The 26,960-nt window shown below is 32.5% G+C and overlaps 2 protein-coding genes across 2 annotated transcripts; one reads left to right on the forward strand and one right to left on the reverse strand.

Annotated features, from left to right (window-relative positions):
• Positions 1-461: 461 nt before the first annotated feature.
• Positions 462-1,845, reverse strand: LOC143072914 (uncharacterized). The gene has a single exon (XM_076248086.1). The coding sequence runs from the start codon at positions 1,714-1,716 to the stop codon at positions 553-555; it is 1,164 nt and encodes a 387-aa protein (XP_076104201.1). The 5' UTR covers positions 1,717-1,845; the 3' UTR covers positions 462-552.
• Positions 1,846-11,095: 9,250 nt separating this feature from the next.
• On the forward strand, positions 11,096-20,964 carry LOC143072924 (uncharacterized). The gene is made up of 7 exons (XM_076248097.1): positions 11,096-11,212; positions 11,394-11,519; positions 12,062-12,312; positions 16,718-16,817; positions 18,093-18,212; positions 19,286-19,367; positions 20,471-20,964. The coding sequence occupies exons 1-7, from the start codon at positions 11,131-11,133 to the stop codon at positions 20,892-20,894; spliced, it is 1,185 nt and encodes a 394-aa protein (XP_076104212.1). The 5' UTR covers positions 11,096-11,130; the 3' UTR covers positions 20,895-20,964.
• The last annotated feature ends 5,996 nt before the right edge of the window (positions 20,965-26,960 follow it).

Raw genomic sequence — 26,960 nt, forward strand, 5'->3', positions numbered from 1 at the left:
AACAGTCATAACAGTCACAGACAAATAGTAATCAAGTGCATGGAATCTTGTAGGCACAAATTCATAAAACGATATAATTGCTTCAATTCACGTATTATTTGTTTGTGTATCAACATCAACCCAAATTCAGAGTATTTACGTATATTACACAATCACTATTTGTACATTGTACTTATATAGCCTATAGACTATAAAGTATGGGTCCTCTCGTTGTTGAAGGCCGTGAGGTGTTCTATAATTGATTACTACCACTTTAATATCATTTGATTCAAATGGATAGTTGTCTCATTGGCAATAATACCACATCTCCTCCTTTTTTTATTATATCTTTCAATTTTCTATAATGACGAATATAAGTAGACTGAGACACAAAAGTGTAAGTATCTTACTAACTTCAATCAGAATCTCCCATTTTGTAAAATACAAGTAAATAAACATATTAAATAAAAAAAACAAATGAGTATTATTTAAAATAAGATTTAATACCATCATATTACACATCACAATTTTTGTAAAAATATTGCACCTTCCCCTAGATTTTGTACATATAAATCAACATAGTGCATATACTTTAGTTGTATATGATTGTTTCCCCTCTTCTGTCATACACCCAACCCACAAAAACCCTTTTTGGTCCACACAAACACTCAAAGGCGGACTAATACCTATCTTATTAGAGTTCAAATATTGAAGCAAAATGCCTGTTTTATCCAGAATATGGATAGCATAGTCACTAGGATCAGCAACAATGATACAACCGTTATTGTCACAAGCTATACTCATTGGTATAAAGTCATTGCAATGCTGGCTTGGATTTCCATCATACGTGAACTTTAAATTTCCTTCTTTATCAAGTACAACAATTTGACCTAGGTACACCCCTGTTCTATTAACGACGCAGATATCACCATTTACATTTTCAGTTACTCTGTATGGTAAAATGAAAAATTTGAGTCCGCGACTTCCATATTCGATTTCCTTAATGACTTTTCCCGCGTCATTCATTTTGACAACTTTTCGTGTGGTCGTTTTGGTAACGAGGAAATTTGATGCATCAACAACAGTCACTAGTATGTTTCCCGATCTTGTTACATGAATACCCTCTGGGTAAAGTGGCATACAGCCACGAAACGTAGTTATAGTTCCATCTTTTCTCGATAGCTTCTTTATTGCACAATCGCCAAATTTAGTGAAGAGAATATCTCCTGATGGCATCACAGTCATATCAGAGACTGGTGTATCGTATTGTTCTTTAGGTTCTATTTTATCATGGCACGTGAGACTACGAACTGGTGACCTGTTCCAGCATCCTACCCAAACTGAATTCTTCTCATCACAGCATATTGCATTGACAGATGGTATGTCAGCGTCAAACTCAAGTTTTTTGTCAATTACACCTTGCAAAATGTTAGGTTTCAATTTTGTTGTCATTACTGTAGTTTTGATCTCTGGTTTAACTCTTGGAGTGTCCAAATTGATAGCTAACAAATTTGGAGCTCTATAAACTGCTGCTTTAGTAACATGTACTACTGCTCGAAACCTCCGCTGGCCTTCACTTGTTGGTTTTTGAGTTTCGGAATTTGACACTATATTTCTTTGCAATTTCCGAGCATTTGTAATTTTCTGGAGAATCTTCTTTGAGTTCCAAGAGGAATTAGTTTTATCTGTAGATTTCTTAAAAAACGACGCAAATTTAGATTTTTCTTGTGGATTCATTGTGATCGTTCTTTACACGTATGAACCACGCGGTCAGACTGCAGCAAGATTTGTTCTAAGTTGGCTTTTATACGAAAGGTAAGATTAACTTCCTGTCAACTACCAAACACGAGACGCGTGATATGGGCCTTAATAGAAACTATTGTGTCTGTAGATAAACAATGATATCTTAAACAAATCTTAATATATAACGATAATCCGATACTCAATCAAATATGTACTTATTATCCCTAAATTGATTTATATACTGCCTACACCTGCTAATGAATGAAGTAAAGGTCAAAATGTATATTTATTTGATCACATATTAAATTAAATCCAGAATGATCTTTCCTGCGTCATTAAACGGTCTACCTATTTAAAGTACTATATCACGGTCAGTTTTTAAAACTTGCAATCCTGTTTATTGAAGGTGTGATTACTGATTTATATGTCTGCATGTGCTTATCACGTATTGTAAACAAAAATAAACACTTCGGACGAAATGAGTGAGGAGAATGACACCAAACTTTTTATTTGTTTCCTTATTTATGATAAGAATGGATAAATGAGTTTATATAAAAAAGAAGATGTGGTATGATTGCCAATGAGACAACTATCCACAAAAGACCAAAATACACAAACATTAACAACTATAGGTCACCGTACGGCCTTCAACAATGAGCAAAGCCCATACCGCATAGTCAGCTATAAAAGGCCCCGATAAGACAATGTAAAACAATTCAAACGAGAAAACTAACGGCCTTATTTATGTAAAAAAATGAATATTAGTCTGTCAATTGGTTGAAAAGCTATTTATCACTAATTTGAGATTAAAGTTGTTGCTTTAACATCACAAAAATTACACAGACAACGTAGTTCAGTGTACTTCTTCAATAACACGAGACCGCTGGGTATGTATAAAATTTTGATCCGATTCACACGGTATATTGTGCTCCATTGGGATCGGATCCAGATTTTTACTTTCCCACCGTTTGCGGTCGCGTGTATTGATCGACTCTTGATTAAGATCCCTGTGCGGATTTCGAATCGGAATACCCGGTGTGTTCTAGAAAACTATTCGATCAATTGAAACCAAATATGAAAATATGACGGAAGAGTATTTAAATGATACTAACCGAGCCCAAGTTTTGTTTGTTTTATAGTTGATAATCAACCAATATGACATAAAAAGAAGAAATTGCATTTACATTGGAATCTGTAAAATCTTTTTTAGAACCGCCAAACTTCTTTTTCTCTTCTTGAGTGTATGATTACTTTTGCTCGTATAATCCTCCTCCTCTATTATCAAAACCAGCAGTATCTATTAACAGTAATTACTTCTTGAGTGTATGATTACTGTTGCTCGTATAATCCTCCTCCTCTATTATCAAAACCAGCAGTATCTATTAACAGTAATTACTTCTTGAGTGTATGACTACTGTTGCTCGTATAATCCTCCTCCTCTATTATCAAAACTAGCAGTATCTATTAACAGTAATTACTTCTTGAGTGTATGATTACTGTTGCTCGTATAATCATCCTCCTCTATTATCAAAACCAGCAGTATCTATTAACAGTAATTACTTCTTGAGTGTATGATTACTGTTGCTCGTATAATCCTCCTCCTCTATTATCAAAACCAGCAGTATCTATTAACAGTAATTACTTCTTGAGTGTATGATTATTGTTGCTCGTATAATCATTCTCCTCTATTATCAAAACCAGCAGTATCTATTAACAGTAATTATTTATTTACAAATTAAAACTATTTACATCTGGGATCTAAGGAGTTCTTGATGTGAGATGTTGCTGTCAAGGCCTCTGGTAAGATGGTAAGGCTGGCCTTGAACCATTCTAGTGTAACTAATGTTGTGTTTTTTTTTTAACGGTAAAGTGTTCATGCCCTATTGGATCTTTGAAAGATGAAGTATATGGACTAGTCTTTTTTAAGAATATGTTGTTGGTATATGCAATGACCTCATCTGGTCCGTGAATCTCCAGGTTTGTAGTAATTAGACATGTCAATGGCTACCAATCTTTTTTGTATCTTGTAGGCCATTGTGATGCGGTCTTTGCAGCTGCGATCTTTTATAGCAACCAATAATGCTAGGAAGATTATTTTCGAACGTTTGATTTTTTTGTGTTTAACGTGTTTTCATATACAATAAGTCATATATCTTTTTTTAATAATCTTTAATATTCAATATTTTTGTTAAATGAAAACAGTAATTAATTTTGTGCTTCAAAGTGCTTTTTATTTAGCTTCACCTGCAAAACTCAAATCAAAACATTTGAACCCCAAGTAAGTAAACTTGTAAGCCATAAACGTGTGAAGAGATATATGATAAAAAGAGGCTTTAACAAATAGCCAAAAAAACTGTTTTCTGATAGAGCTGTACACGTAGTAATTAATTCATCAACGGAGAATTTAGGAAATCGTGTCAGTACTAAAGCACTAACTACTGAAAGCTTGTTATTTTGAGACAGAGGAGCAAACATCATTAGGGTGTGTTTACACGATACCATAAAGAATATTATCCGATTTGTCATCCGTTTCAATGATGTCTCTATCTCCTAGGTAAATCGAAAGGCCGAATCGCCCGATTTAGAATCGTTTTGTATGAATGAAAGTAATTGGGAAATTCTACTCTGAATGAATAACTATTATGAATGAAATGAAGTCTTTTATTTATCTAACCAGATTGACTTCAAAATGCTCTTAGCAAGGATCGTCAAGTTGAATTAAATAATTGTTTAAACAAATATTTGAAATTAAATTGCCTATTGTATACAATGTGGGTAAAACCTATATGATTTCCTTCCCTTTAACTGATACTTTGTTCTAGTGCTATGTTTAATTTAAAAAAAAAATCAAGACGAAATCGCAGTAACTATGAATTATTGTTTCGTTTCCCGAATAAATATGTCATTCTGTTGCATTCATTTTATTCTCCCTAAAAGTATCATTAATTAAGTATTTCGTTTCATTGAAATATTTCCAGCTTCTACACGTTTTACTCGCTGGTTTGCAATCAACTCATTGATGTTTGAAGCTGAACCACTTACAAATCAGTCGTCGAATTTTCAGCGATCTTTGATAAACTGTCTTTAAACTATTGTTTCGACGTCATATAACAATGAAGATGTTTCACTTGTGATATTTAAAAAAAGCGCAAGGTATTGACTAGCCAAATCACTCACAATCCGTTTTCAGTCTGCCTATCAGCTTACTTGCAATCTTACCAGTTACGTTCTAGCATGACATGGATTTATAAGACAAGCTAGTTAGAAATAAGAAGAGACTGTTAACTTTAAACTATTGTTTCGACGTCATATAACAATGAAGATGTTTCACTTGTGATATTTAAAAAAAGCGCAAGGTATTGACTAGCCAAATCACTCACAATCCGTTTTCAGTCTGCCTATCAGCTTACTTGCAATCTTACCAGTCACGTTCTAGCATGACATGGATTTATAAGACAAGCTAGTTAGAAATAAGAAGAGACTGTTAGAAATCACAATTCTTAAAGAGATTAAAATTAAACGCAAACACAAGTCACAATCAATTCATTGCTAGGGGGAAATGACAGCAAGGCAGTCTTTAGAGACCCATCCTATCCTAGATTTGAAGTAGCAATCTACTAAATAGACAAAGTCACTCCAAACTACTATCGTTACTATGAATCTTACTTCATGACATATACAATCTTAGTCAGCCATAGTCAATTAACCCTGGCACCGATAACTACCCCTGCTATGAAAATTTCAGGGACTGAATTTTCGGCTCTCCCTTGACACCATTTGCGAGTATGGTCTTGAGGAAACGATGATAGTCCGTCGGAAGGGGACGATAAATGGCTGACCCGTGTTAAGAGAGAGCCATATCTCTTGCACGTTAAAAACACAGTTTTATAGTTTGTTTTTATATGTTGTACTGTTACACCACTGTCCCAGGTTATGGGAGGGTTGTGCGCCTGCTAACATCTTTTACACCGCCACATTCTGTATGTGCCTGTAATACTTAAGAAATCAAATTATAACGAATCAATATTAAAACTTAAGTGACGGAAAAAGGGAAATCATGATGGTTATTTTATGCATGCGCAAGGGGGAAGGGGAAAAGGAAAAGGGGGGGGTCGTGGTAACGTTTCTTGATTGCGGAAGGTTATAAACTAATTCAGCTGCGTCCTCCGAATGTACAATGTTCATAAACGGTTCCGATCAGAATAGCTTAAGAAACATATTCTCTACAAACCTGCTCATCAATTTTGTGAGACGAAAAAGAAGGCTTAAAGACAAAAAAAAGTTTTAAATATTCTTATTATCCCTCAATTGATTTATATACTGCCTACACCTGCTAATGAATGAAGTAAAGGTCAAAATGTATATTTATTTGATCACATATTAAGTTAAATCCAAAATTATCTTTCCTGCGTCATTAAACGGTCTACTTAATTAATGAACTATTTTTTGGTCAGTTTTAAAAACTTGCGGTCCGCCTTATTGAAGCTGTGATTACTGATTTATATGTCTGCGTGTGCTTATCACGTATTGTAAACAAAAATAAACACTTCGGACGTAATGAGTGAGGAGAATGACACCAAACTTTGCAAATATTTTTTTTTTATTTATGATAAGAATGGATAAATGAGTTTAAAATATTAGTCTGTCAGTTGGTTGAAAAGCTATTTATCACTGATTTGAGATTGAAGTTGTTGCTTTAACATCACAAAAATTACACAGACAACGTAGATCAGTGTACTTCTTCAATAACACGAGACCGCTGGGTATGTATAAAATTTGGATCCGATTCACACGGTGTATTGTGCTCCATGGGGATCGGATCGAGATTTTTACTTACCCACCGTTTGCAGTCTCGTGTATTGATCGACTCTTGATTAAGATCCTTGTGCGGATTTCGAATCGGAATACCCGGTATGTTCTAGAAAACTGTTCGATCAATTGAAACCAAATATGACGGAAGAGTATTTAAATGATATTAACCGAGCCCAAGTTTTGTTTGTTTTATAGTTGATAACCAACCAATATGCCATAAAAAGAAGAAATTGCATTTACATTGGAATCTGTAAAAATCTTTTTTTAGAACCGCTATACTTCTTCTTCTCTTCTTCTATCATTACAGAGTCGGACTCTTCTTGAGTGTATGACTACTTTTGCTCGTATAATCCTCCTCCTCTACTATCAAAACCAGCAGTATCTATTAACAGTAATTATTTATTTACAAATTAAAACTATTCTTGAGTGTATGATTATTTTTGCTCGTATAATCCTCCTCCTCTATTATCAAAACCAGCAGTATCTATTAACAGTAATTATTTATTTACAAATTAAAACTATTCTTGAGTGTATGATTATTTTTGCTCGTATAATCATCCTCCTCTACTATCAAAACCAGCAGTATCTATTAACAGTAATTATTTATTTACAAATTAAAACTATTCTTGAGTGTATGATTATTTTTGCTCGTATAATCCTCCTCCTCTATTATCAAAACCAGCAGTATCTATTAACAGTAATTATTTATTTACAAATTAAAACTATTTACATCTAGGATCTAAGGAGTTCTTGATGTGGGATGTTGCTGTCAAGGCCTCTGGTATGATGGTAAGGCTGGCCTTGAACCATTCTAGTGTAACTAATGTTGTGTTTTTTTAACGGTAAAGTGTTCATTCTCTAATTGATCTTTGAAAGAAGGACTGTCTGTATTGGTGTTTTAGAGTATTCTGTTGGTGTATGCAACGACCTCGTTTGGTCCGTGAATCTCCAGGTTTGTAGTAATTAGACGTTTCAATGTCTACCAATCTCTTTTGTATCTTGTAGGCCATGGTGAGGCGGTCTTTGCAGCGGCGACCTTTTATTGCAATCAATAATGTTAGGAAAATTATTTTCGAGAAAATTCGAGAGTCTTTTTTGTTTTTAACGTATTTTCGTTTACAATAAGTCATATATCTTTTAAGAATCTTTAATGTTCTAGTAATAATGTAATATTTTGGTTGAAAAAAATAACGATAATTAAGTTAGTGCTTCAGAAGTGCTTTTTATTTAGCTTTACCTGGAAAACTCAAATCAAACATTTGAACCCCAAGTAAGTATACATGTAAGCCATACACATGTGAAGAGATATAATAATGATCAAAAGAGGCTTTAACAATTAGCCAAAAAACCTTTAGTATGATAGAGCTATACACGTAGTTTCTTAATTTATCAACGGAGAATTGGGAAATCATGTCAGTACCAGAGTACTAAGTAAACTACTGAAAGCTTGTTATTTTTGAGACAGAGGCTCAAACATTGGTGAAGACGTTACTAAGTTGTAAAACGTTTGTCTGATCCATTTGTCATTTTGAACAATAAAATATGTTTAAACTAAACATTACACAATAAAGAGTATTATCCAATTTGTCATCCGATTCAATGATGTCTCCAAGGTAAATTGAAAGGCCGATTCACCCGATTTAAAAAAATTTCTTATGAATGAATGTAATGGAAAATTCTACTCTGAATGAATTACTTTTATGAATGAAATGAACTCTTTTATTCATCTAACCAGATTGACTCCAAAATGCTCTTAGCAAGGACAATCAAGTTGAATTAAAAAATCATTTTAACAAATATTTAAAATTAAATTACCCATTTGTATGAATAAAAAGCGAGTAAAATGTTATCAAAGGTACAAGGATTATAATTTAATACGCCAGACGCGCGTTTCGTCTACATAAGACTCATCAGTGACGATCAGATCAAAAAAGTTATAAAGCCAAACAAGTACAAAGTTGGAGAGCATTGAGGACCGAAAATTCCAAAATGTTGTGTCAAATACGGCTAAGGTAATCTATTCCTATATGATTTGTTTCCCTTTAAATGACACTTTGTTCTAGTGCTATGGTTAATTTAAATAAAATCAATTATAGGAGATATGTCTAATTAAAATAATATTCTCAAGACGAAATTTACAAGGTATTATCTAAAGCGTATCAACTCTGCAAGGTATTATCAATACACATGGAAAAAAGTATTGCAACACCGAATTGAAATTCAAATAAAAAGCACTCTATATTGTTGTGTGGTATAATTTATTGAAATAGAACTAGTTTAACATTATTTTAATATCACATGACTTTAATCAATAAATATCGACCTGATAAGTTCAAATCAGCACATGCAGCTACTGTACCCGTAAACAATAGAACAGATGTCTTTATCCATATTATTTTCAACACTTTAAATATAATAAAGTTTGTAAAGTTCTGTACTGGGTCTTCCGTAACTGTCAAATGCAGTAAGATAGCAGATTATCAGCATGAAAAAAGCAAGAATGTCACTGAGACAAATTGCAAATTATGTTGGTCATCAATTGTCCGCTATAAATCGTTTTGTGAATACAATCCTAAAAAGAGAGAGGTCGCCATACAGGAGACTTGAAACAAGAACTGTTCGAAATTGATTCACAGCTACTTGTTATTGTGCAGGAAGACCGTTTCGGTGACCTTTGCTAACGAACAGACATACAGTGGCCCGTATCCAATGGTGCAAAGTGTACCAACGTTGGAAATTAGCATCTTGGAGGAAGGTTGATTGGTCCAATGAAGGTCGGTTTATCTTCCTTGCCCTGATTGTAGCCCGGATTTGAAACATATCCAGATTATATGGGATATTATTTGGCGTAAAGTGCCTGAAAGGACACCTCCAGTTTAAACAGTTCATGAAATAAACAATGCCCTTTATTAGGAATGGATGCGGTTACCTCAGCAACAAATTTGTCTATTGGTGCCTGGCATGAGAAGACGTTAAGAGGCGGTTATCCGTATGAATGGAGGTTGCACCAAGTATTGATTTATTCCGAATAAAGATCAACGATGATGTGAACAATCATCTAAAGATTTATTTTGAAATGCCTGACATTCTATTGCTGATTACAGTAAAAGTTGTAAAATGCATTACTTTGTACAAAAATTGCTTCATTTTGTTATCAAAATTGTGGTTAATTAAAACATTTTTTTTTAAATTCGTTTCAATACCAGTGTTATCATTAACAATGTCTCATTATTATTATACAAATATTTTATCATTTTCTATCCATAAAAGGAAGGTGATTTTCCAAGGGTTATAAAATCAAGGTGTAGTAATAATTTTTTCCATGTTTATATATCGTATCACTACTACAATGTATTATCTATATCGTATCACCTCTACTAGGTGTTTACTTATATGGTTTCACCTCCACAATTTGTTATCTATATCGTATCACTACTACAAGGAAATATCTATATCGTATCACCTCTACAAGGTATTACCTATATGGTATCCCCCAACAAGATCTTACCTATATGGTATCACCTCTACAAAGTATTACATATACGTAAACACCTCTACAAGGTATCACATATAAGGTATCCAATCTACATGGTACTATCTGTATTGTATCTTCTCTACAAGGTAGTATCTATATTTTATCTTCTCTACACGGTATTATCTATACTGCATCACCCCTACAAGATTTTATCTATATCGTATCACCTCTACAAGATATTATCATTTATCTGTATAGTATCACATCTAAATGGTATTATCTTTATCGTATCACCTCTTCAAGGTATTATCATATTCAATTTCTCGCCAAGTCCTCGTAGAAAGCCAGACGTGATTCCTTTGAATTAAAAAAAAACAAACTCATGATTCACCCTTTCGAGTAAAATTGTACAATAAACTCATCAAAGATACCAGGATTGACTCGTTTCGAGTACAAAAGACTCGAATAAAATAAAATTATATAGACCAAATTTAGTGCGAAATTGAAGCGCATTGAGGACCAAAAATTCATAAAATAATGTAAATTGATCTATTCCTGAGGTGAAAAAGCCTTATTATTTCAAAAATTCAAAGTTTTGTAAACAGTTAAGTTATAATCATGACCATATCATTGATAGTTCATGTCGTCAAAGAAATGCTGACTATACTGACAAATCATACATATGATTAAAGGAGATGTGGAGTTTACGACAATGATACAGCAACTCGAGGACAAATATTCCCGAACTATATAAAAAGGTCAACGTAAATTCTTCAACAATAGACAGGTGTCAATACAATATACCTATCAAGTTCGAGTCTATATTAAAGTGTACTACAATCGCGCTTATCAGATAACTTTATATTTTGTTTCGTCATTCAAAACTGTTCGATACGGTCTCTTATATATTTATAAAACATATTTACATGTATACAATGAGCATAGAAAAAAAACATTATTTGACGACTTTTAACATATCAAAATGACTTAAATTTCACAAACAGAATCTATAAACATACAAGGAAAATCTTAATAAACTTTAAATGTATACTGACAGGTAAGTGTGATTTAAATACACAAAAAATATGTCAATGTACCCGGAAGTTTAAGTGTGCCAAAATATGAAGACAAATACTGTTCCAGTTGCTATATTTTTTTCTGTTTTGTTTAATGGTAGTGGCATTTATGCCGTGGTTCCTATAGGTGAGTAGCGCTGTTTTGATCTTTGTTTGTTTTTTAACTATCCACGTTCGCATCATAATACAATTGATAATAATATGCTTGATGTAACATAAGATAAAAATGTTAACAATATTATGTATTAAACATAATAATTGTTTTAATCAAAAACAGAAATAATGTAAATATTTTAACTTTAATATAGGAGAATTAGGCTGTAGTTTTGAAACGGACCTCTGTAATTGGTATACCGTATCTTCAGACTGGAAACGATATCAATATCAACATCAACAAAGTCACAGTACCGGACCAGAAAAGGCAAAAGATGGAGGTATATCATCCTAAATAATTGAACGGAATAAAGTTACACACACATACCAAGACCAGAGTATTTACTACAGTTAAGTAGACTGAAAAAAAATGACTTTTAGTTGTAGGACAACTGACTATTACATGTGAAAAAAAACTATTTTTTATTCTGAGTCGTTTATTAATGTTTTCTCTGGTTACAAAATATGTTTAACTGGTTACCGGTATACAAGACAAGACAAATATTCCAATAAAGTGTCAACCATTGTTACATGTAAAATATACAGCATAGTAAAAACATGAGTTAACAAAACCAGTAACTTGTTATCATATAGAGTTATGAGAGACTATAAAACAATTCTGTATGATACAAATACAAGTAAAATATCATGACTATTAAATATGTTTTCGCTTTAAAGAAATTTCATTCATGATTTGGGAAATATATGAAACCATGCCCTGTACTGTTTCCAAACCAAACAAAAAAACAATTAACTGATACCAGTATAAACTTTTTAAAAATAAATAGAATAGAAAAGACTAATTTATTTTACAATATTTCAGCTTTTTATGTACACACAACTGAAATCAGTGATACTGATAATGCAACAATAGCTAGTTTAGAAAGTGAGCCATTTAACAATGTTACAACTTTAAGTGGTTACATATGCTTTAAATTCTGGTATCATATGTTTGGTAAACATGTAAAAAGACTAACTGTTAGTGTTGGAGACAGCCAGAAATTTGAAAAGAGTGGCGATCAAAGTCAAGCCTGGCACTGTGGTGTGATAAACGTGACAGGTCTGTCAGGAAAGGTAAACAGAAAAAAAACTTCCGCGTATTTAAAGTACATGCTTAGTTAACTACTTGCTTTTTTTCCTATTATATTGCATAATTTGCACACAGTAAAATATTTTAACTACTCCTTTAATTCAGTAACATTAGCATCAATACTACTGTTCGGAAATACAAGGAACCAAATGGGGGTATCTAAGTTTAAATTGCATGTATTTTGCATACCCACTCAAACAGTTAATTGATGATAGATAAACGTGATAAATATGTAGTTCTTCCATCTATATAACTACCCGAAACAGAGGAGGGTTTGATATAAACTGCCGTTTGGTCTTTTTAACTTCTTATTTAATTTTTGTTACCACTAAATCTTGAAATATAGTTCGAAGCTGATTCACTTTGTAATTGTTGTTAATACTATGAAGTTATACTATTTGTACCACGGTGAGTCCAATAAGCGTAACAAGATGAATATGAATTTAAAGGGGGGGGGGGGGGACATTTGTCAATTAAATCATAATCAAACGGAACAAAACAAAAACATATAGAGTTAAATAAAGGCAACAGTAGTATACCGCTGTTCAAAATTCATAAATCGATAGAGAAAAAACAAATTCGGGTTACCAACTAAAACTGAGGGAAACGTATCAAATATAAGAGAACTACGACACAATAGAGACACAACACCGAAATGTAACACACACAGAAACGAACTATAATGTAACAATGGCCATTTTCCTGACTTGGTACAGGGCATTTTATGAAAAAATGGCGGGTTAAACCTGGTTTTGATGCATGCAAAACCTCCTGCTTAACTGGCAGTGTTAATTATAACATTAAAATGAAAACATTACACGACAGGGTTACAATAAATAAACAGATAAATGGGAGAAATTATAGGACAGCGAAACAAAATAGCCATCAAAAGGTAACAGGTTAAACAAAATTTATATACGTCCACACAAAACTATGCTCAGATGTTAAAAGTTTGATAGACATAACAACTACAAAGTTAAAGATCGCCGAGGACCAAAAGTTCCAAAAAGTTGTGAGGCCAGGGTTATCCGCCTGGGACAAAAACATCATTATTATAAAAAATAATACATAGTTTTGCAAACAGTAAATTTTATAAAATGACTATAAATAGATATACATGATTAAACTGAAGTGGTGACTAGCTACAGAATAAAAACGAATACATTACAAAATCACAGCCCTGTTAGTCATAGTCAATGCAACGCCCAAAGTGACGTCACATTTAAAGGAGTAAGTCCAGTAAGACCCCATTTTGGCCCCAAAATATAGCAGTTTTACAAAATTGTTAAAATGTAAACTTTTAGTTATTTATTGGACAGTAGAATGCTTGTGCTACATAAATATGGGATCTTTTTGACACTACAATGCACATGCTAAATTACTGAAATCTTCACAATTTTAGCATTTTAGTTAAATTTTAGACGGTTTTCGTGTAAAACGAAGGTGGCCGCATTCGTGTTCATCCTTAATATTGAAATGTAAGTTGTATTTTATGATCATTTTTGACAAAAACCATCTGAAAAGTGACATTTTTCGGCATATTTGGTAGATTTTTCATATTTGAGCTTGAATCGTTATCGTTTTAATGACAAAATCAGTTAAAATCTTTCACCGAGACTAATTGATTCAAATGAAATAGACACTTATGTGTTTAAAAAGGGGTCAAAATCTTTCGTCAGATGAACCTGACCGGACCTACTCCTTTCTAAAACGTGTTCCGAAAATTCAGAAAGAATTTGGATGACAACAACATACGGTCTTCAACTATAGTGAATTGTCTATATATTTACAATGTATCATGATGTAGGTCGTCCCAAGTGAAAAAATTATACGGCAAATTTAAGAAGCTATCAAAAATTGTTTATCAACACCAGAAGTAATAAACAAACATAGAGTTAAAACAAAAGATACATACTAGTACTGAAAAAATACTGAACTCAGAGGAAAATCTAATCGGGAAGTCCATAATCACATGGCAAAATCAAATGACAAAACACATCAAAAACAAATGGGCAAGAACTGTCATATTCCTGACTTGGTACAGGCAGTTTGAAATGTAAGAAATGGTGGATAAAACCTGGTTTTAAAGCGCTAAACCTCTCACTTTGTTGACAGTCTCTTCAAATTTTAATTTTAAAAGGAACTATTTAACAGAACACAAACATATTTATCTACAAACACATTCATTGATTCGCGTGTCTGACGTCAGAAAATTGTATACGTCACATATTTTTGTCTTTCAATATTTATACAAACAATTTTTAAATTTCACATGGGCAATGTTTGCATACAGGGTTAAAAAATCAAAAGTATGTAAGAATTAATTTCAGAAATAGACCGAGATTTAAAATAGTCCAAAAGTTATATAGAATTTATAAGAATCCACAAATAGTTTATGCCACTACGCGTTTGAACAATTTTGACGTTTGTGGTTCAACGTAATTTCTAATTCATAATAGAAAATATATCAGAATGACATATAATAGAACAATAACATACTGACAAGGTTTCTAAAATTGGACAGGTACATGAACATGTGACTGCGTTACAATTAGTTTTTGGGCATGATTTGATAACTTTGCTTTAAAGAAACGTTACCAAAAAGTCTTCTGGAGTTCGTTTACAGGTTAACAAATAAAAACAGGAAAAAGTCAAAAAAATAGGAATATATCTGTAGTCTGCTTTGAGAAAAAACCTAAATTAACAAGGAGAAATTGTAACAGGGTGCTGTTACGAAGTCTCCCAAACAAAGCTCCCATAACTCGCCATTTATATGGTCCCATGTTCATTTGATTTGATTTTTTGTCCAATACAAGAATATATATGGCTTACGGGTGGGGATCTCCACCATTTACAAGTATTCAAACAGAAAGGGGTGGTGGTGACCCCCAGGGACTTTACCTACATTTCATTTGATTTGTTTTATTGTCCCATACAAGAATATATGTGGTTTAGGGGTGGGGATGTTGACCGTTTAAAAGTTTTCAAACAAGAGGGGGTGGGATGACTCCCTCGGGACCGACCTTTTATTTCATTTCATTTGTTTTATTGTCTCCTACAAGAATATATATGGTTTAGGGGTGGGGATCTGGACCATTTACAAGATAATAGCACATTCTCAAATTGAACGGGGTGGGGGGGCAACCCCCAGGAACTTCTATTCAACTTCATTTGATTACTTTTATTGTCCATTACAAGAATAGATATGGTTTAGGGGTGGGGATGTTGACCGTTTACAAGTTTTCAAACAAGAGGGCGTGGGGTGAGCCCCTAGGGACATCACTTTTATTTCATTTCATTTGTTTTATTGTCCCCCTCAAGAATATATATTGTTTAGGGGTGGGGATCTGGACCGTTTACAAGATAATAGCACATTCTCAAATTGAACGTGGTGTGGATGACCCCCCGGGGACTTCCCTTTAATTTCATTTGATTTGTTTTATCGTCCCATTGAAGAATATATATGGTTTAGGGGTGGGGATCTGGACCGTTTACAAGATTATAGCACATTCTCAAATTGAATGGGGTGGGGATGACACCCAGGGACTTCCCTTTAATTTCATTTGATTTGTTTATCGTCCCATTGAAGAATATATATGGTTTATGGGTGGGGATCTGAACCGTTTACAAGATAAAAGAACATTCTCAAATTGAAGGGGGTGGGGATGACCCCCAGGGACTCCCCCTATATTTCATGTGATTTGTTGTATTGTCACATAATCATTTCTGAAGACTGCATGTATCTATCACTTACAGTTTTCAAGTTATATTCATTTGAAAATTTTAGAAAATAAAATCCCATAGGGTTCTATAGTAAACCCCTCCCTCCTTTCTAACCCCCAAAATACCCCTTAACAGACCCCAATGCAGAAACGAAAGATTGATGGCTCATCTAGACATGTAAGTCTAACATATTGTAAAATTCTAAGTAAATCTGACAAGCCGTTTAGGAGAACCGCTGCGGACAAGTTAATTTTTAAAGTGGCGGAAGAAGAAGAGGAAGAAGAGGAAGAAGAATAATAAAAATAATAAGAACTGACCAAAAACAATAAGTCTCCAAACTTTGTTTGGGAGACTTAATTAGTCATTATACATCTAAGGTCGTTTAATTTTTCACAAGGTTAGTCTTCACCTGTATGACTTTTTTTCACACTAAAGAAACTTATATGGAGTGAATCAAAATATTAGATCCACGATGTTATTCATACGGCAAAAAAGCGGTTTAAAGATGGAAAGTGATGTGATTGATTGTCAATGCGACAACGGTCGACTAAAGAACAAAGCGTGAGAATGTAATAAGATAACAAGATCTTAAAGTGAGTTTCAATTTATGCTCAATGTTTGTACGAAAACATCTAAACGGGAAACATTTTCCTTTGTTTATTACAGATCAAGTTCAATGCGTACAGAACAGATTCCAATGAACCGTATTCCATAATAGCTCTCGACTATTTTCAGATAGTAAATAGTGATACTTGTAGTCAACAAAGTAAGTTTTATTTACTGAAGAATTATTGGTTTGAAAGCCAAACGGGATAAATAAACAAATGCAATTTCATATATACAAAAGTATGTGTCGTAAGGTGTAGGCATTTAAGTTTAATACTTGTCTAAGTTGTGGTTTGTGAACTTTTGTTTGTTTGTTTGTCTTTATCTTTAATGAAATGGCGTTGTCAGTTTGTTTTCGACTTATAAATGCGAATGTCCCTCTGGTATCTTTCGCTTCTATTTGTAATAATAGTTATTTAGTTATACGACACTTGAATGTTTAATTTTTTAAATTTTTTTTTATGCTGTTTTGTTTTTGTTTTATGGACTTAGATATCTAATATCTCAGTACAAAACCTAGTATGCAGCATGCATGCATGCTATATTAGGCATGAAGATTGAATTGTTTGCAGGTGATCTAAATTATCTGTCGTAAAGCATCGTAAGATGCAGTTACAGAAATTATTATTGACGTCTAATTAAGTGCCCTACGACAGATCGATTCATTGGATGACCAATGAAAGTGATACACGGCTCAAAACACATATCTCATTCATAAGTACTCTGAATATCAACAAAATTGTATTAAATCTGCAATTTGCTAAAGCAAATTTTTGTTCTTCCCTTGCCAGAATTCAAACTCATGTTGTTCGGATATCGTCGCTTTATACAACTCGGTCATCTAGACTGAACTTTAAATCGGCTTCGGTGGCCTAGTAGAACATTTCCTGGTCAGTAGAATCTATAGTTGATACACAGTACATGAAATATTAGGTATGAGGCATGCAGTTGGAATTTATTGCAGATTAGCTAAATTATCTGCTGTTAAGGATAGTAAGATGCAGTCATAGACATAATTATATGTAAAGTACGTCTAAATAAATGACAACTCTACGACAGATATATCCTCTGGATCAACAGTGAAAATGACACACAGCTGAAAACACATATCATATTCATAATTTCTCTAAATATCATCACTCCAATGTTAAATCTACAACTTTGCGAAGGAAAACGTTTGTTGTAACACAGTACATGATGATTATTAATGGCATAGGAGCTGACTAAAATGTTTATGGAAGCAAACTTATAAAACATAAGTAGAAAAAGTTTTATAGTGTAGGAGTTAAGTCCTTTTCATTTTAAGTATCAATATACTTTAAATTGTCAAATAGTTGGGTTTACTTTATTTACACTGTATGTCTATAAAAGTAACTAAGCGATAGTAATGTTGTGTAAACAACGTTTTGGGATGAGCGTTTTGATATATTTTCAGACTGTGAAAGCTTAGAGGCCTCAAGTACTATAGGACCGGGAACAACCAGTCTTGCATCAACAACATCTTCAACAACAGAAAAGGTCTCAACTCAGATACCTCCTTCGGGAGGCGTCATAGGTATGTTATAAAATCACAATTTGATATAACGTTAATTTTATATACATTACGCTAAGTTAATAACAGTAGGTCGTAGTACATATATTATCGTAACACACTTGTTGCAATGATGGAAAAAAATTTGAAGCTGTGATTTCCATATGTAGACAGCTAGCACTCTCACAAGTAAAAAATTCTTAATTGTTAAATATAAGAGCAACAAAATTAATGAATCTTACTCTTTTAACACCTGTTTATCAATTAAAACAATTTGTTCATGTTTACGTAATTATGTTTTGTGTATGGCTTCTCCATCTAAAAAAAGTGTAAAATACAATACAACAATTTTCCTCTGTTGTAATCTTCGGCATGAAAGTTATAACAAGAGTCATTTATTGTAAAGAAAAAAATAGAGTTAACAAATCTTTGTTTTTTTCAGTCATGATCCACGAAAAGTTTTTTTTTGCATTACAATTGAGTTTGCACACATTTTAGATATATTTTCGCCGAATTGCTTGCATTTTAGTTACAAAGTATAATGTGAACCACTTTATCCTTTTTCGTTGTGAATAACAAGTATATGAGTAAATAAAGGCAACAGTAGTATACCGCTGTTCAAACTCATAAATCCATGGACAAAAAACAAAATCGGGGTAACAAACTTAAACTGAGGGAAACGCATTAAATATAAGAGGAGAACAACGAAACAACACTACAATGTAACACACACAGAAACGGACCAAGCAACAGACAAAATCCCACGAGAATAACAAATATAACTTCAAAACTAAACACATGAATTTGGGATAGACAAGTACCGTGACACGTCTTATCGCAATATGAAATATATTCAGGAGAAGAATAAACAGATCTATAATTTTAGCTATTATATTAGTAAAAAAAACATTACTTAAAAAGGATATATATCAAACGACTCTATATCTGTTAGCATCCTTTGTATTGTAATGTATAAATTATTCTCCATAATGGAACTCATTGGTCTCGTGAATTGTCCAATATAGCATTGTACTTGTTTTTAACTGATTGTTGCACATGTACAACTAAATAGCTTTAAATCTTTATTTCATACATAGAATTATTGCCTATTGCGATTGGTGTTCCTTGTAGTGTATTAATTGTTGGAGCTATAATAGTAGGTGTCTGCATACATAAAAGGTAAGATAAGCTTTACAAAACAGTTTAAACATTATGCGGGAACAGTTAACGTTAAGGTCTGTTTTTGCATTTTACAAAACCATTTTCGTGTTGCACCAAGAAATAGCAAATGAACTACAAAAAATGAAAAGAAACATAATCTTCCTAAACAATATTGGAGCGAGCAAGTAAGATCAGTTTACTATTACACAATAATTTCTAATGAACAAACAAACATGCAAGCAGAGTGACATATACATTTAGAATACAGATTCTTATATGTACATCAAGTTACATAAACTTATCGATCATCTATTATGTATTCGTCAATTTTCTTTGAATGCATCACAGAAAATACGTCTATGAGACAACGACCCAACCACATACATTACACAATCCATCTATAGTGCTACCATTAACAGTCTTGAAAAAATATGTATGGGTCTACACAATATGCCTGGTTAATATGATATAATAGCAAGGAGCTAAAATGATACGTGAATAATTTAAAACAGAAAACACCTTATTTTACCAGATAAAACTTTTGCTGTTGACACCGATATTCGAGTATGTGACGACATTGTTTTTTATCTGCATAGGTCAATATCTGAGCTTGATTCCTTTAACTGCGAGTATTATGTAAAATATATTCGAAATAGTTTTGTTTATACTTGTGTTCTTGGTATCTATTGTACCGTCTACAGTATATTCTTTCCTATGCCGATTTCCACTGATGTTCTTTCCTGTGCGGAATTTCAGCTTAATATGCACAACGAATTTGTTCTTCTGGTATGTTCAACAATCTTTCTGGATGGAAATCTTTATTTAAACTTCTTCAAAAGTATTGTGACGGAAATATTATTAAATTTAAATCTAAATTAGATACAGCACTAGTTTGTTGATAACTCACAAATGTCCGTATGTTTTTAATTCAATTGGTTCCATTGTTTCCTTTCTGAGAGTTTGAAGGAATTACGGTGACCTGTTCTTGTTTAAATCCACGTCTTTTAATCTCTCTTGACAATCATGCCAGATTTCACAATAATCCATCTCGTTGTCATTTATAAGAAAAGCACGTGATAAACAAAATATGTAAATGTAAAACCAAATGTATAATATTACAGAAAAAAATCAAAGGAGCTTATAGATATGAGAAGGACAATTGGTTCTATTAATCCGTATGACACTACTCCCAGACAGTCGGTAGATGTAATGTCTGGTATTTACGACGATGAAGAAATATATAATGAGCTGAACGAAGACGAAATGGAAGGCACTGATAATGGTGGTTACTTAGATGCAGTTCCGCCCAGCTATGATGAAATAGGAAATGTCGAATTACGACAAAATGGAAATGCCGGATACATCAACCATAAATCAGAAAGACCATCAAGTGAGGATTATTTAACACCTATATCAGCCCAAAACAATCAACCAAATAGACCGAACAATGACTATTCACATTCCGGAACAGTCCCTAATGGACGACCACAAAGTGACGATTACCTTAAACCAGGAGAGTTCCTTAAAGATGATGTTAATCTGTAAACATAACCGTATAACTATTATCCTTATTTATGTTTGAAATTTGTAAACAGAAATTAAATGTGTTTGAGTATCCGGTTGTTAATTTCCCAAAAAGACTACATTGTTTTCGTTTCAGCATTTCATATGAAGTATTTCATTCTGACCATTGTATATTCGTGAGGTCAGGAGGATTTTTTGTGGATTTACTTCATTTTCAAATGCTTAATTTTCACTTTTGTACACAACTGTTATTTGCTTTATTTGTCAAAGAACTTTTACATCCCGTTATTTTCCAGTTTTTACCAACCCGAATTTTTCTTTCAAAATCTTTCTGCAACCATCCTCTCATCACCCGAAATTAAATTGACCCAAATATTGTGGCAAAACAAACGTTTTTGTTTTTACTTCTTTAGGCGCAAGCTACACAAAACGTGTCGTGAATACTGTTTATGACAGATTACTAGTGTATGGTGTTTTTCAAGTGATTTGTAAAGGAACATTTTCGGTTAGGCAGAATATATTCATTTTCAATGTTTGAATAGCGAAAGTTATTTTTTTCCTCATTTCTTGTTTGTTTTCATGAATATTATTTTTTCAAACTTATGCCGGCGTCACACATTGGCGTAAAGACCGGCGTGCACCAAACGTACAGAGTACATTGACAACGTTTGAAGTAAATAGGCCACACAAAAAACCATAACGAAAAAAAACATAAACAAAACTGCCAAAATATCAAAAATTCATCATATAAAATGAAGGCAATAGTTGTTTACCGATTTTCAAATTTCGTAAAAAGAGAAAACAATTAGGTTACTAACAAAATATGAGGTAACGCATGGACTTAAAACATCACCAAAGAGACCAGGTTTTAGTTTGTTATGCTACGCCAGACGAGCGTTTCGTCTCTGATACCATCTTTCAATGGCGCTCGGAAAAAAAAAGATGGAAACCAAATAAAAAAAGAAGTTGGAAATGATTAAGATTCGGAAATATGTATAAAGTTGTGCCAAATACGGCTAATAGAAACCATGTCTTAGGGTAGAACACCTATGCGTTTCTTGGTATAATTGTTTGATAGCTTTGGAAAATATTAGTTAATTGACTACTGATATGTTATATGTTAATATATTCATGGTAACCGCTATTCCGTCTTGCTTCCCTCTTCCATAGCCTCAACAAAATGTGATTCATAGGAATCTGCACGTTCCTGCCATCAATTTTTTTGTCTGCTAATTTGCGTGTGTGTATTTATCCAATTTAAAAAAATCACAAAAATACTAAACGCCGAGGAAAATTCAAACGGAAAGTCCCTTATCAAATGGTAACTTTAAAAGCTCAAACATATCAAACGAATGGATTATAACTGTCATATTCCTGACTTGGTACAGGCATTTTCTTATGTAGAAAATGGTTGAGTAAACCTCTTTTTATAGCTAGCTACTAACTAGTATTGCAAACATAGTAAAGTAATATATTATATATATATATAGTAATATATATTTATCATATATTATCCCTAGATATCTGATATACTATGGATACTTAGTACAACGTACACACTAAGTAAATTGTTTTCAGCAGTAGAGTGCAATAAAATATATACGTCAAGGTAATAAAACGAGTATGACTTCTTTTTCAACAACGGTGCAGGCTACACAATAAATTTCGAATTGAAATTCTATTTCTGGGTATTGCAGTAAATCAAACAGTGACAAAAGCGTATTACAAATTCTTGACCATACATACAAAGAATATATACTCATAACAAAATTTATATCGGCTATTTAAAAACTAGGTATTTAGTTTCATTTTCGAAGTACTGCAGAGTTATCACATGTCTGTTTAAAAATGAAGTATCAATGACATGCTGAATGGTCGTTTAATACGATTTCAAAACGTTTTTTGTTTAAAGCGTAGGTAACTGACATGATTTAACAAAGACATTATGTTAAATTTCTAAGTATTGTATGTCATTTTAACTAAGTACAAGTGTATTTAAAAGACCTACACCGCGATGACATAACGATTTTTTCTACGTTGTTTGGTATTTTTTTGCACATAAAACACTACTCTGAGTGAAATATACCGCATATATAGGTGACCTTATTAAATAATTTACACGATTATAACAGAAATGTATAGATTAACACCATATATTTTCAAAAGAAAAATCTATAGATTTGAAGTTTGAGATTTAATGATTTTAAGACAAAATTAAAGAAAGTTATCTCCAATTTTATTTGCTTTCGATACAAATGTTCCCCTATTTTACAACAAATCAATCAGTAATATTTATTTTTTTACATTATTGAGATAAACTAACCGAATAGATGTATTCTAAATTGTATCAAAAATTGTCACATATCCCATTTACTGTAACTTGACCGTATGATATGAGTTGTAAACAATATGCGTTTCCAATTTTTTTAACAACAAGTCGGAAGATACGATAAATAGTGAATTAACATTTTTTATATTGCAGTATTTAAACAATGATATAAACCCAATATACATTAAAAACCATAACGCATATCACATGATATAATTTATGTCAGCTATAAAAACCTAGGTATTTTATAACATTTTCTAGGTAATGCAGGTTATCACATTTCTTTGTAAGAGAGGAGATGCATTGTTATTCAAGAGGCCATCAAAAACATGAAGTCTTTATTTGGTCCTTGTAATTCTATACCTTTCACCTTATCCTGCGGTTATTATTTAATGGTAACTGATATCATTTAACAAGGAAATTGTTTAAATTTACTTGTATAAAGTATTTAATAGGTCGTTTTACAACAAATACAAAAGTGTTTATTTCAATGAAAGTGAAATGTTGAAATAATTTCTGATTTGAATGCAGTAAAATGCAAGTGAGAATATAACTTAAAGTAATAAATTATAACGCAAGAAGTAATTATTTTAATTACAAATAGTTTAAATACATTTTCGTATTTCTTCAGAAAAACGTATACATGGTATATGTACACAAGTTTATAACAAAAACTAGCCATTTAGTAATACAAATACATATGCATCATTGTTTTTTAATTTGAAGTTTTATAAGACTGTAATTAACTCCAATATTTTTTACAACAACACTAACTTAGTGAAGTATATTTTTGACGATTATACGAAATGGATGCACAGAAGACGAAGTTTATGATATATACATGCATTGGTCTAAGAATTGGATTAACACTATTTTTCAACAGTCACTCGTTTCATATGAGTTGAATGCAGTTTGCCCATGTTAAATTCTCGTCAATCGATTAAGAAATACTCTGATTTTGCGTGTTGTTAAAAACACGCATACAAGACAAGGGAAATATCGTAACATGAGGATTATGAGAAGAACATTATAGGACAGTTGTTTTAATTCAATCCTTTTGTTTTTTATACCATTTAAAGCAAGACAATCTCAAGAATCTGAGATGTTCCTTGATGTTTAGAATAAAACGGTTGACGTAAAGGCATGGCCCTGAGTCAATAGTATAAGTCTACAGATTGCTTAAAAGCAATCGTATCCCAAAAATTACCATATAATTGATATTCATGACATTTAGAAAGCCAAACAAATATCAACAAAGAGAGATTAGGAAAGCGTAAAATTATTTTTGTGTTAAGTCACTAATACTTTAACCCCCCCCCCCCCCCCCCCAAAAAAAAAAAAAAAGACAGAAAAGAGAAAAAGATGGATCGTATGTCACATTTAAAAAACATATATAATAAGTAAACGATTAAAACCTAGTAATGCATTAGTGACGTCATAACCCATGAGTTGAATATACATATTCGATTTCTTTTTGTCCACTGCCAATTTTCACACGGAAATTTAAGAATATTCACATTCAGGGCTGTAATAATTCATGTCGGTATTTTGTGATGCATATGAATGTTAGTATATTCACCAATATGTTAATGCTTAAACTGTGTATGAATTTTTGATCTATAATTTAAATTTAAACGTGATATAATTTATAAAATCACAAGGAATGTCCTGGTAGTTGCGGTTTTATAGGAAAAACATCCCTTCTATGTTTCCGGGAAACAAACATATTTTTGTATGCCCAATTAATTGGCATTATTTTTTCTGGATGTGTGGGTCCGTTCGTCCGTCTGTCTGTCCCGCTTAGGTTAAAGTTTCTGGTGAGGTAGTTTTTGATGAAGTTGAAGTCCAATGAACTTGAAACTTAGGAAAGCGTTAAATTATTTTTGTGTTATGTCACTAATACGTTAACCCCCCCCCCCCAAAAAAAAAAAAACAGAAAAGAGAAAAAGATGGATCGTATGTCACATTTAAAAAAACATAAATAATAATTGAACGATTAATACGTAGTCATGCATTAGTGACGTACTCTTCAGCTTTGTGCTTGTTTGGCTTGACAATTATTTTGATCTGAGCGTCACTGATGAGTCTTATGTAGACGAAACGCGCGTCTGGCGTATTAAATTATAATCCTGGTACCTTTGGTATTAACTATTAGTACACATGTCCCTATGATATGATCGTTCTAATTTTGATGCAAGATTAGAGTTTTGTCCCATTTCCACGCTCTGAACATAGAAAATTATTGTTCGGATCCGTGTACTTAGGGACGCATTCCTGTTTTTACATGTTTTCTATATAGTTTTGATTTTTTAGTATGCGAATACCGACTAAACAATTGACCACGGTGTTTGTCTCTATGAACTGCACCTCTCATCAATATTTAGTTTGTATTTACCTTCCTTGATATTTCCTACTACATGTACTTAAATATGTCACACATTTTTGGTTGTTTCAATTTTTTTCGTTTTTATTTTAGGAAAAATTAGATGTATGTGATCTGTTGATAATAAAATCTGGGTTAATTCACGTGATATATGTTAAGCCTATAAGTTTCAGTTTGACACATATTTATGAATTCAATATAAAAAGATAAAGTATAAAGAACCATATGTGTACCATCTCTTTTAATTTACTACTATAAAATTGAGAAAGTAAATGGGGAATGTGTCAAAGCGACAACAACCCGACCATAGAGCAGACAACAGTCGAAGGCCACTATCAATTAGTGGCTTTAAATGGCAATGGAAATCAACACTGTCAAAAGACAAACATTTACTGGATAAAATACTAAGACTGAATTTGAACTTGACAAAAAAAGGACGTCTTGCTGACCTAGTACCAGAACTTAACAAAGGAATTTCATTAGTTCATATCTTTTGTTGTTTAGTATTTCAAAGCCACATGAATCGAAACATTAGAAACAAGACTAAAATATAGGGACATCGATAGTAAAAAGATTGAATATAACCTTCGCGAACAAGGGTTATATAATGTTTACGTTATGGTAAGTGGACAACTCGGTATGCTAACATTTCTAACTTTGGTTTCGAATGAAAGTTTTCCCCACTTGGCAATTCACTTGTTAACAAAACATATGCTGGAAACATTGTACCTAATATCTTTAGCTATATCTTTCCTTGTAGCCTAACACGTAGTTTTTATATTACACAATTTATTTACAACACTTACATGTATTCATCATAATGCCTCGCGTGAGAGATGGTTAAAGGACCAACGTTTGTAGTGAAAAGGACAATATAATAACATTGTTTGTTCACTTCTTCCTGATGGTTCTTTTCTTTAATTAGTTCTTACTTGAGGAAGTGGTGCGAAAGTTGTGTTTTTCATTAAGCGATCGGTATCAATAAATTAAACGTTTAAAATCAAAATGCGTGTCAATTTCCCTCTAGTATGTTTGATAATTTTATTTCACTTTGTTTAATTTTTAACGATTTCATATTTTTTGTTATCGTTTGAGATCATGCTTAGTCACAATATGTTTCTCACTTCAAATTAATTTGTAAAAGAGTTGTAATGGAGAGAATTGCTGTTTATAGGTTATACTCATGTTGCTGAGACTGAAAAAAAATTGTCTCTTTATTTTTTCTCATGCAGTAAACTGGGCTGCATCCTGAAAAGTCGACAAAGCCGTAAGGCTTTACTAACAGCTTTACAATAATTTGGGTATTTTATATAAAAGCAAAATACAATAAAAACAACCTTATAACAAAAAGATATGCTTTACTAGTAAATCGGTA

The sequence above is a fragment of the Mytilus galloprovincialis genome, chromosome 1 (assembly GCF_965363235.1).
Source record: "Mytilus galloprovincialis chromosome 1, xbMytGall1.hap1.1, whole genome shotgun sequence".
NCBI classification, from domain to species: domain Eukaryota; kingdom Metazoa; phylum Mollusca; class Bivalvia; order Mytilida; family Mytilidae; genus Mytilus; species Mytilus galloprovincialis.

What these genes read in the sequence shown, in the direction of transcription:
- LOC143072914 (XM_076248086.1), bottom strand. Translation starts at nt 1,716, where the DNA reads ATGAATCCACAAGAAAAATCTAAATTTGCGTCGTTTTTTAAGAAATCT.
- LOC143072924 (XM_076248097.1), top strand. Translation starts at nt 11,131, where the DNA reads ATGAAGACAAATACTGTTCCAGTTGCTATATTTTTTTCTGTTTTGTTT. An exon ending in TGACAGGTCTGTCAGGAAAG is followed by an intron (nt 12,313 to 16,717) that starts GTAAACAGAAAA and finishes TGTTTATTACAG; the next exon opens with ATCAAGTTCAATGCGTACAG. An exon ending in GGTGTCTGCATACATAAAAG is followed by an intron (nt 19,368 to 20,470) that starts GTAAGATAAGCT and finishes ATAATATTACAG; the next exon opens with AAAAAAATCAAAGGAGCTTA.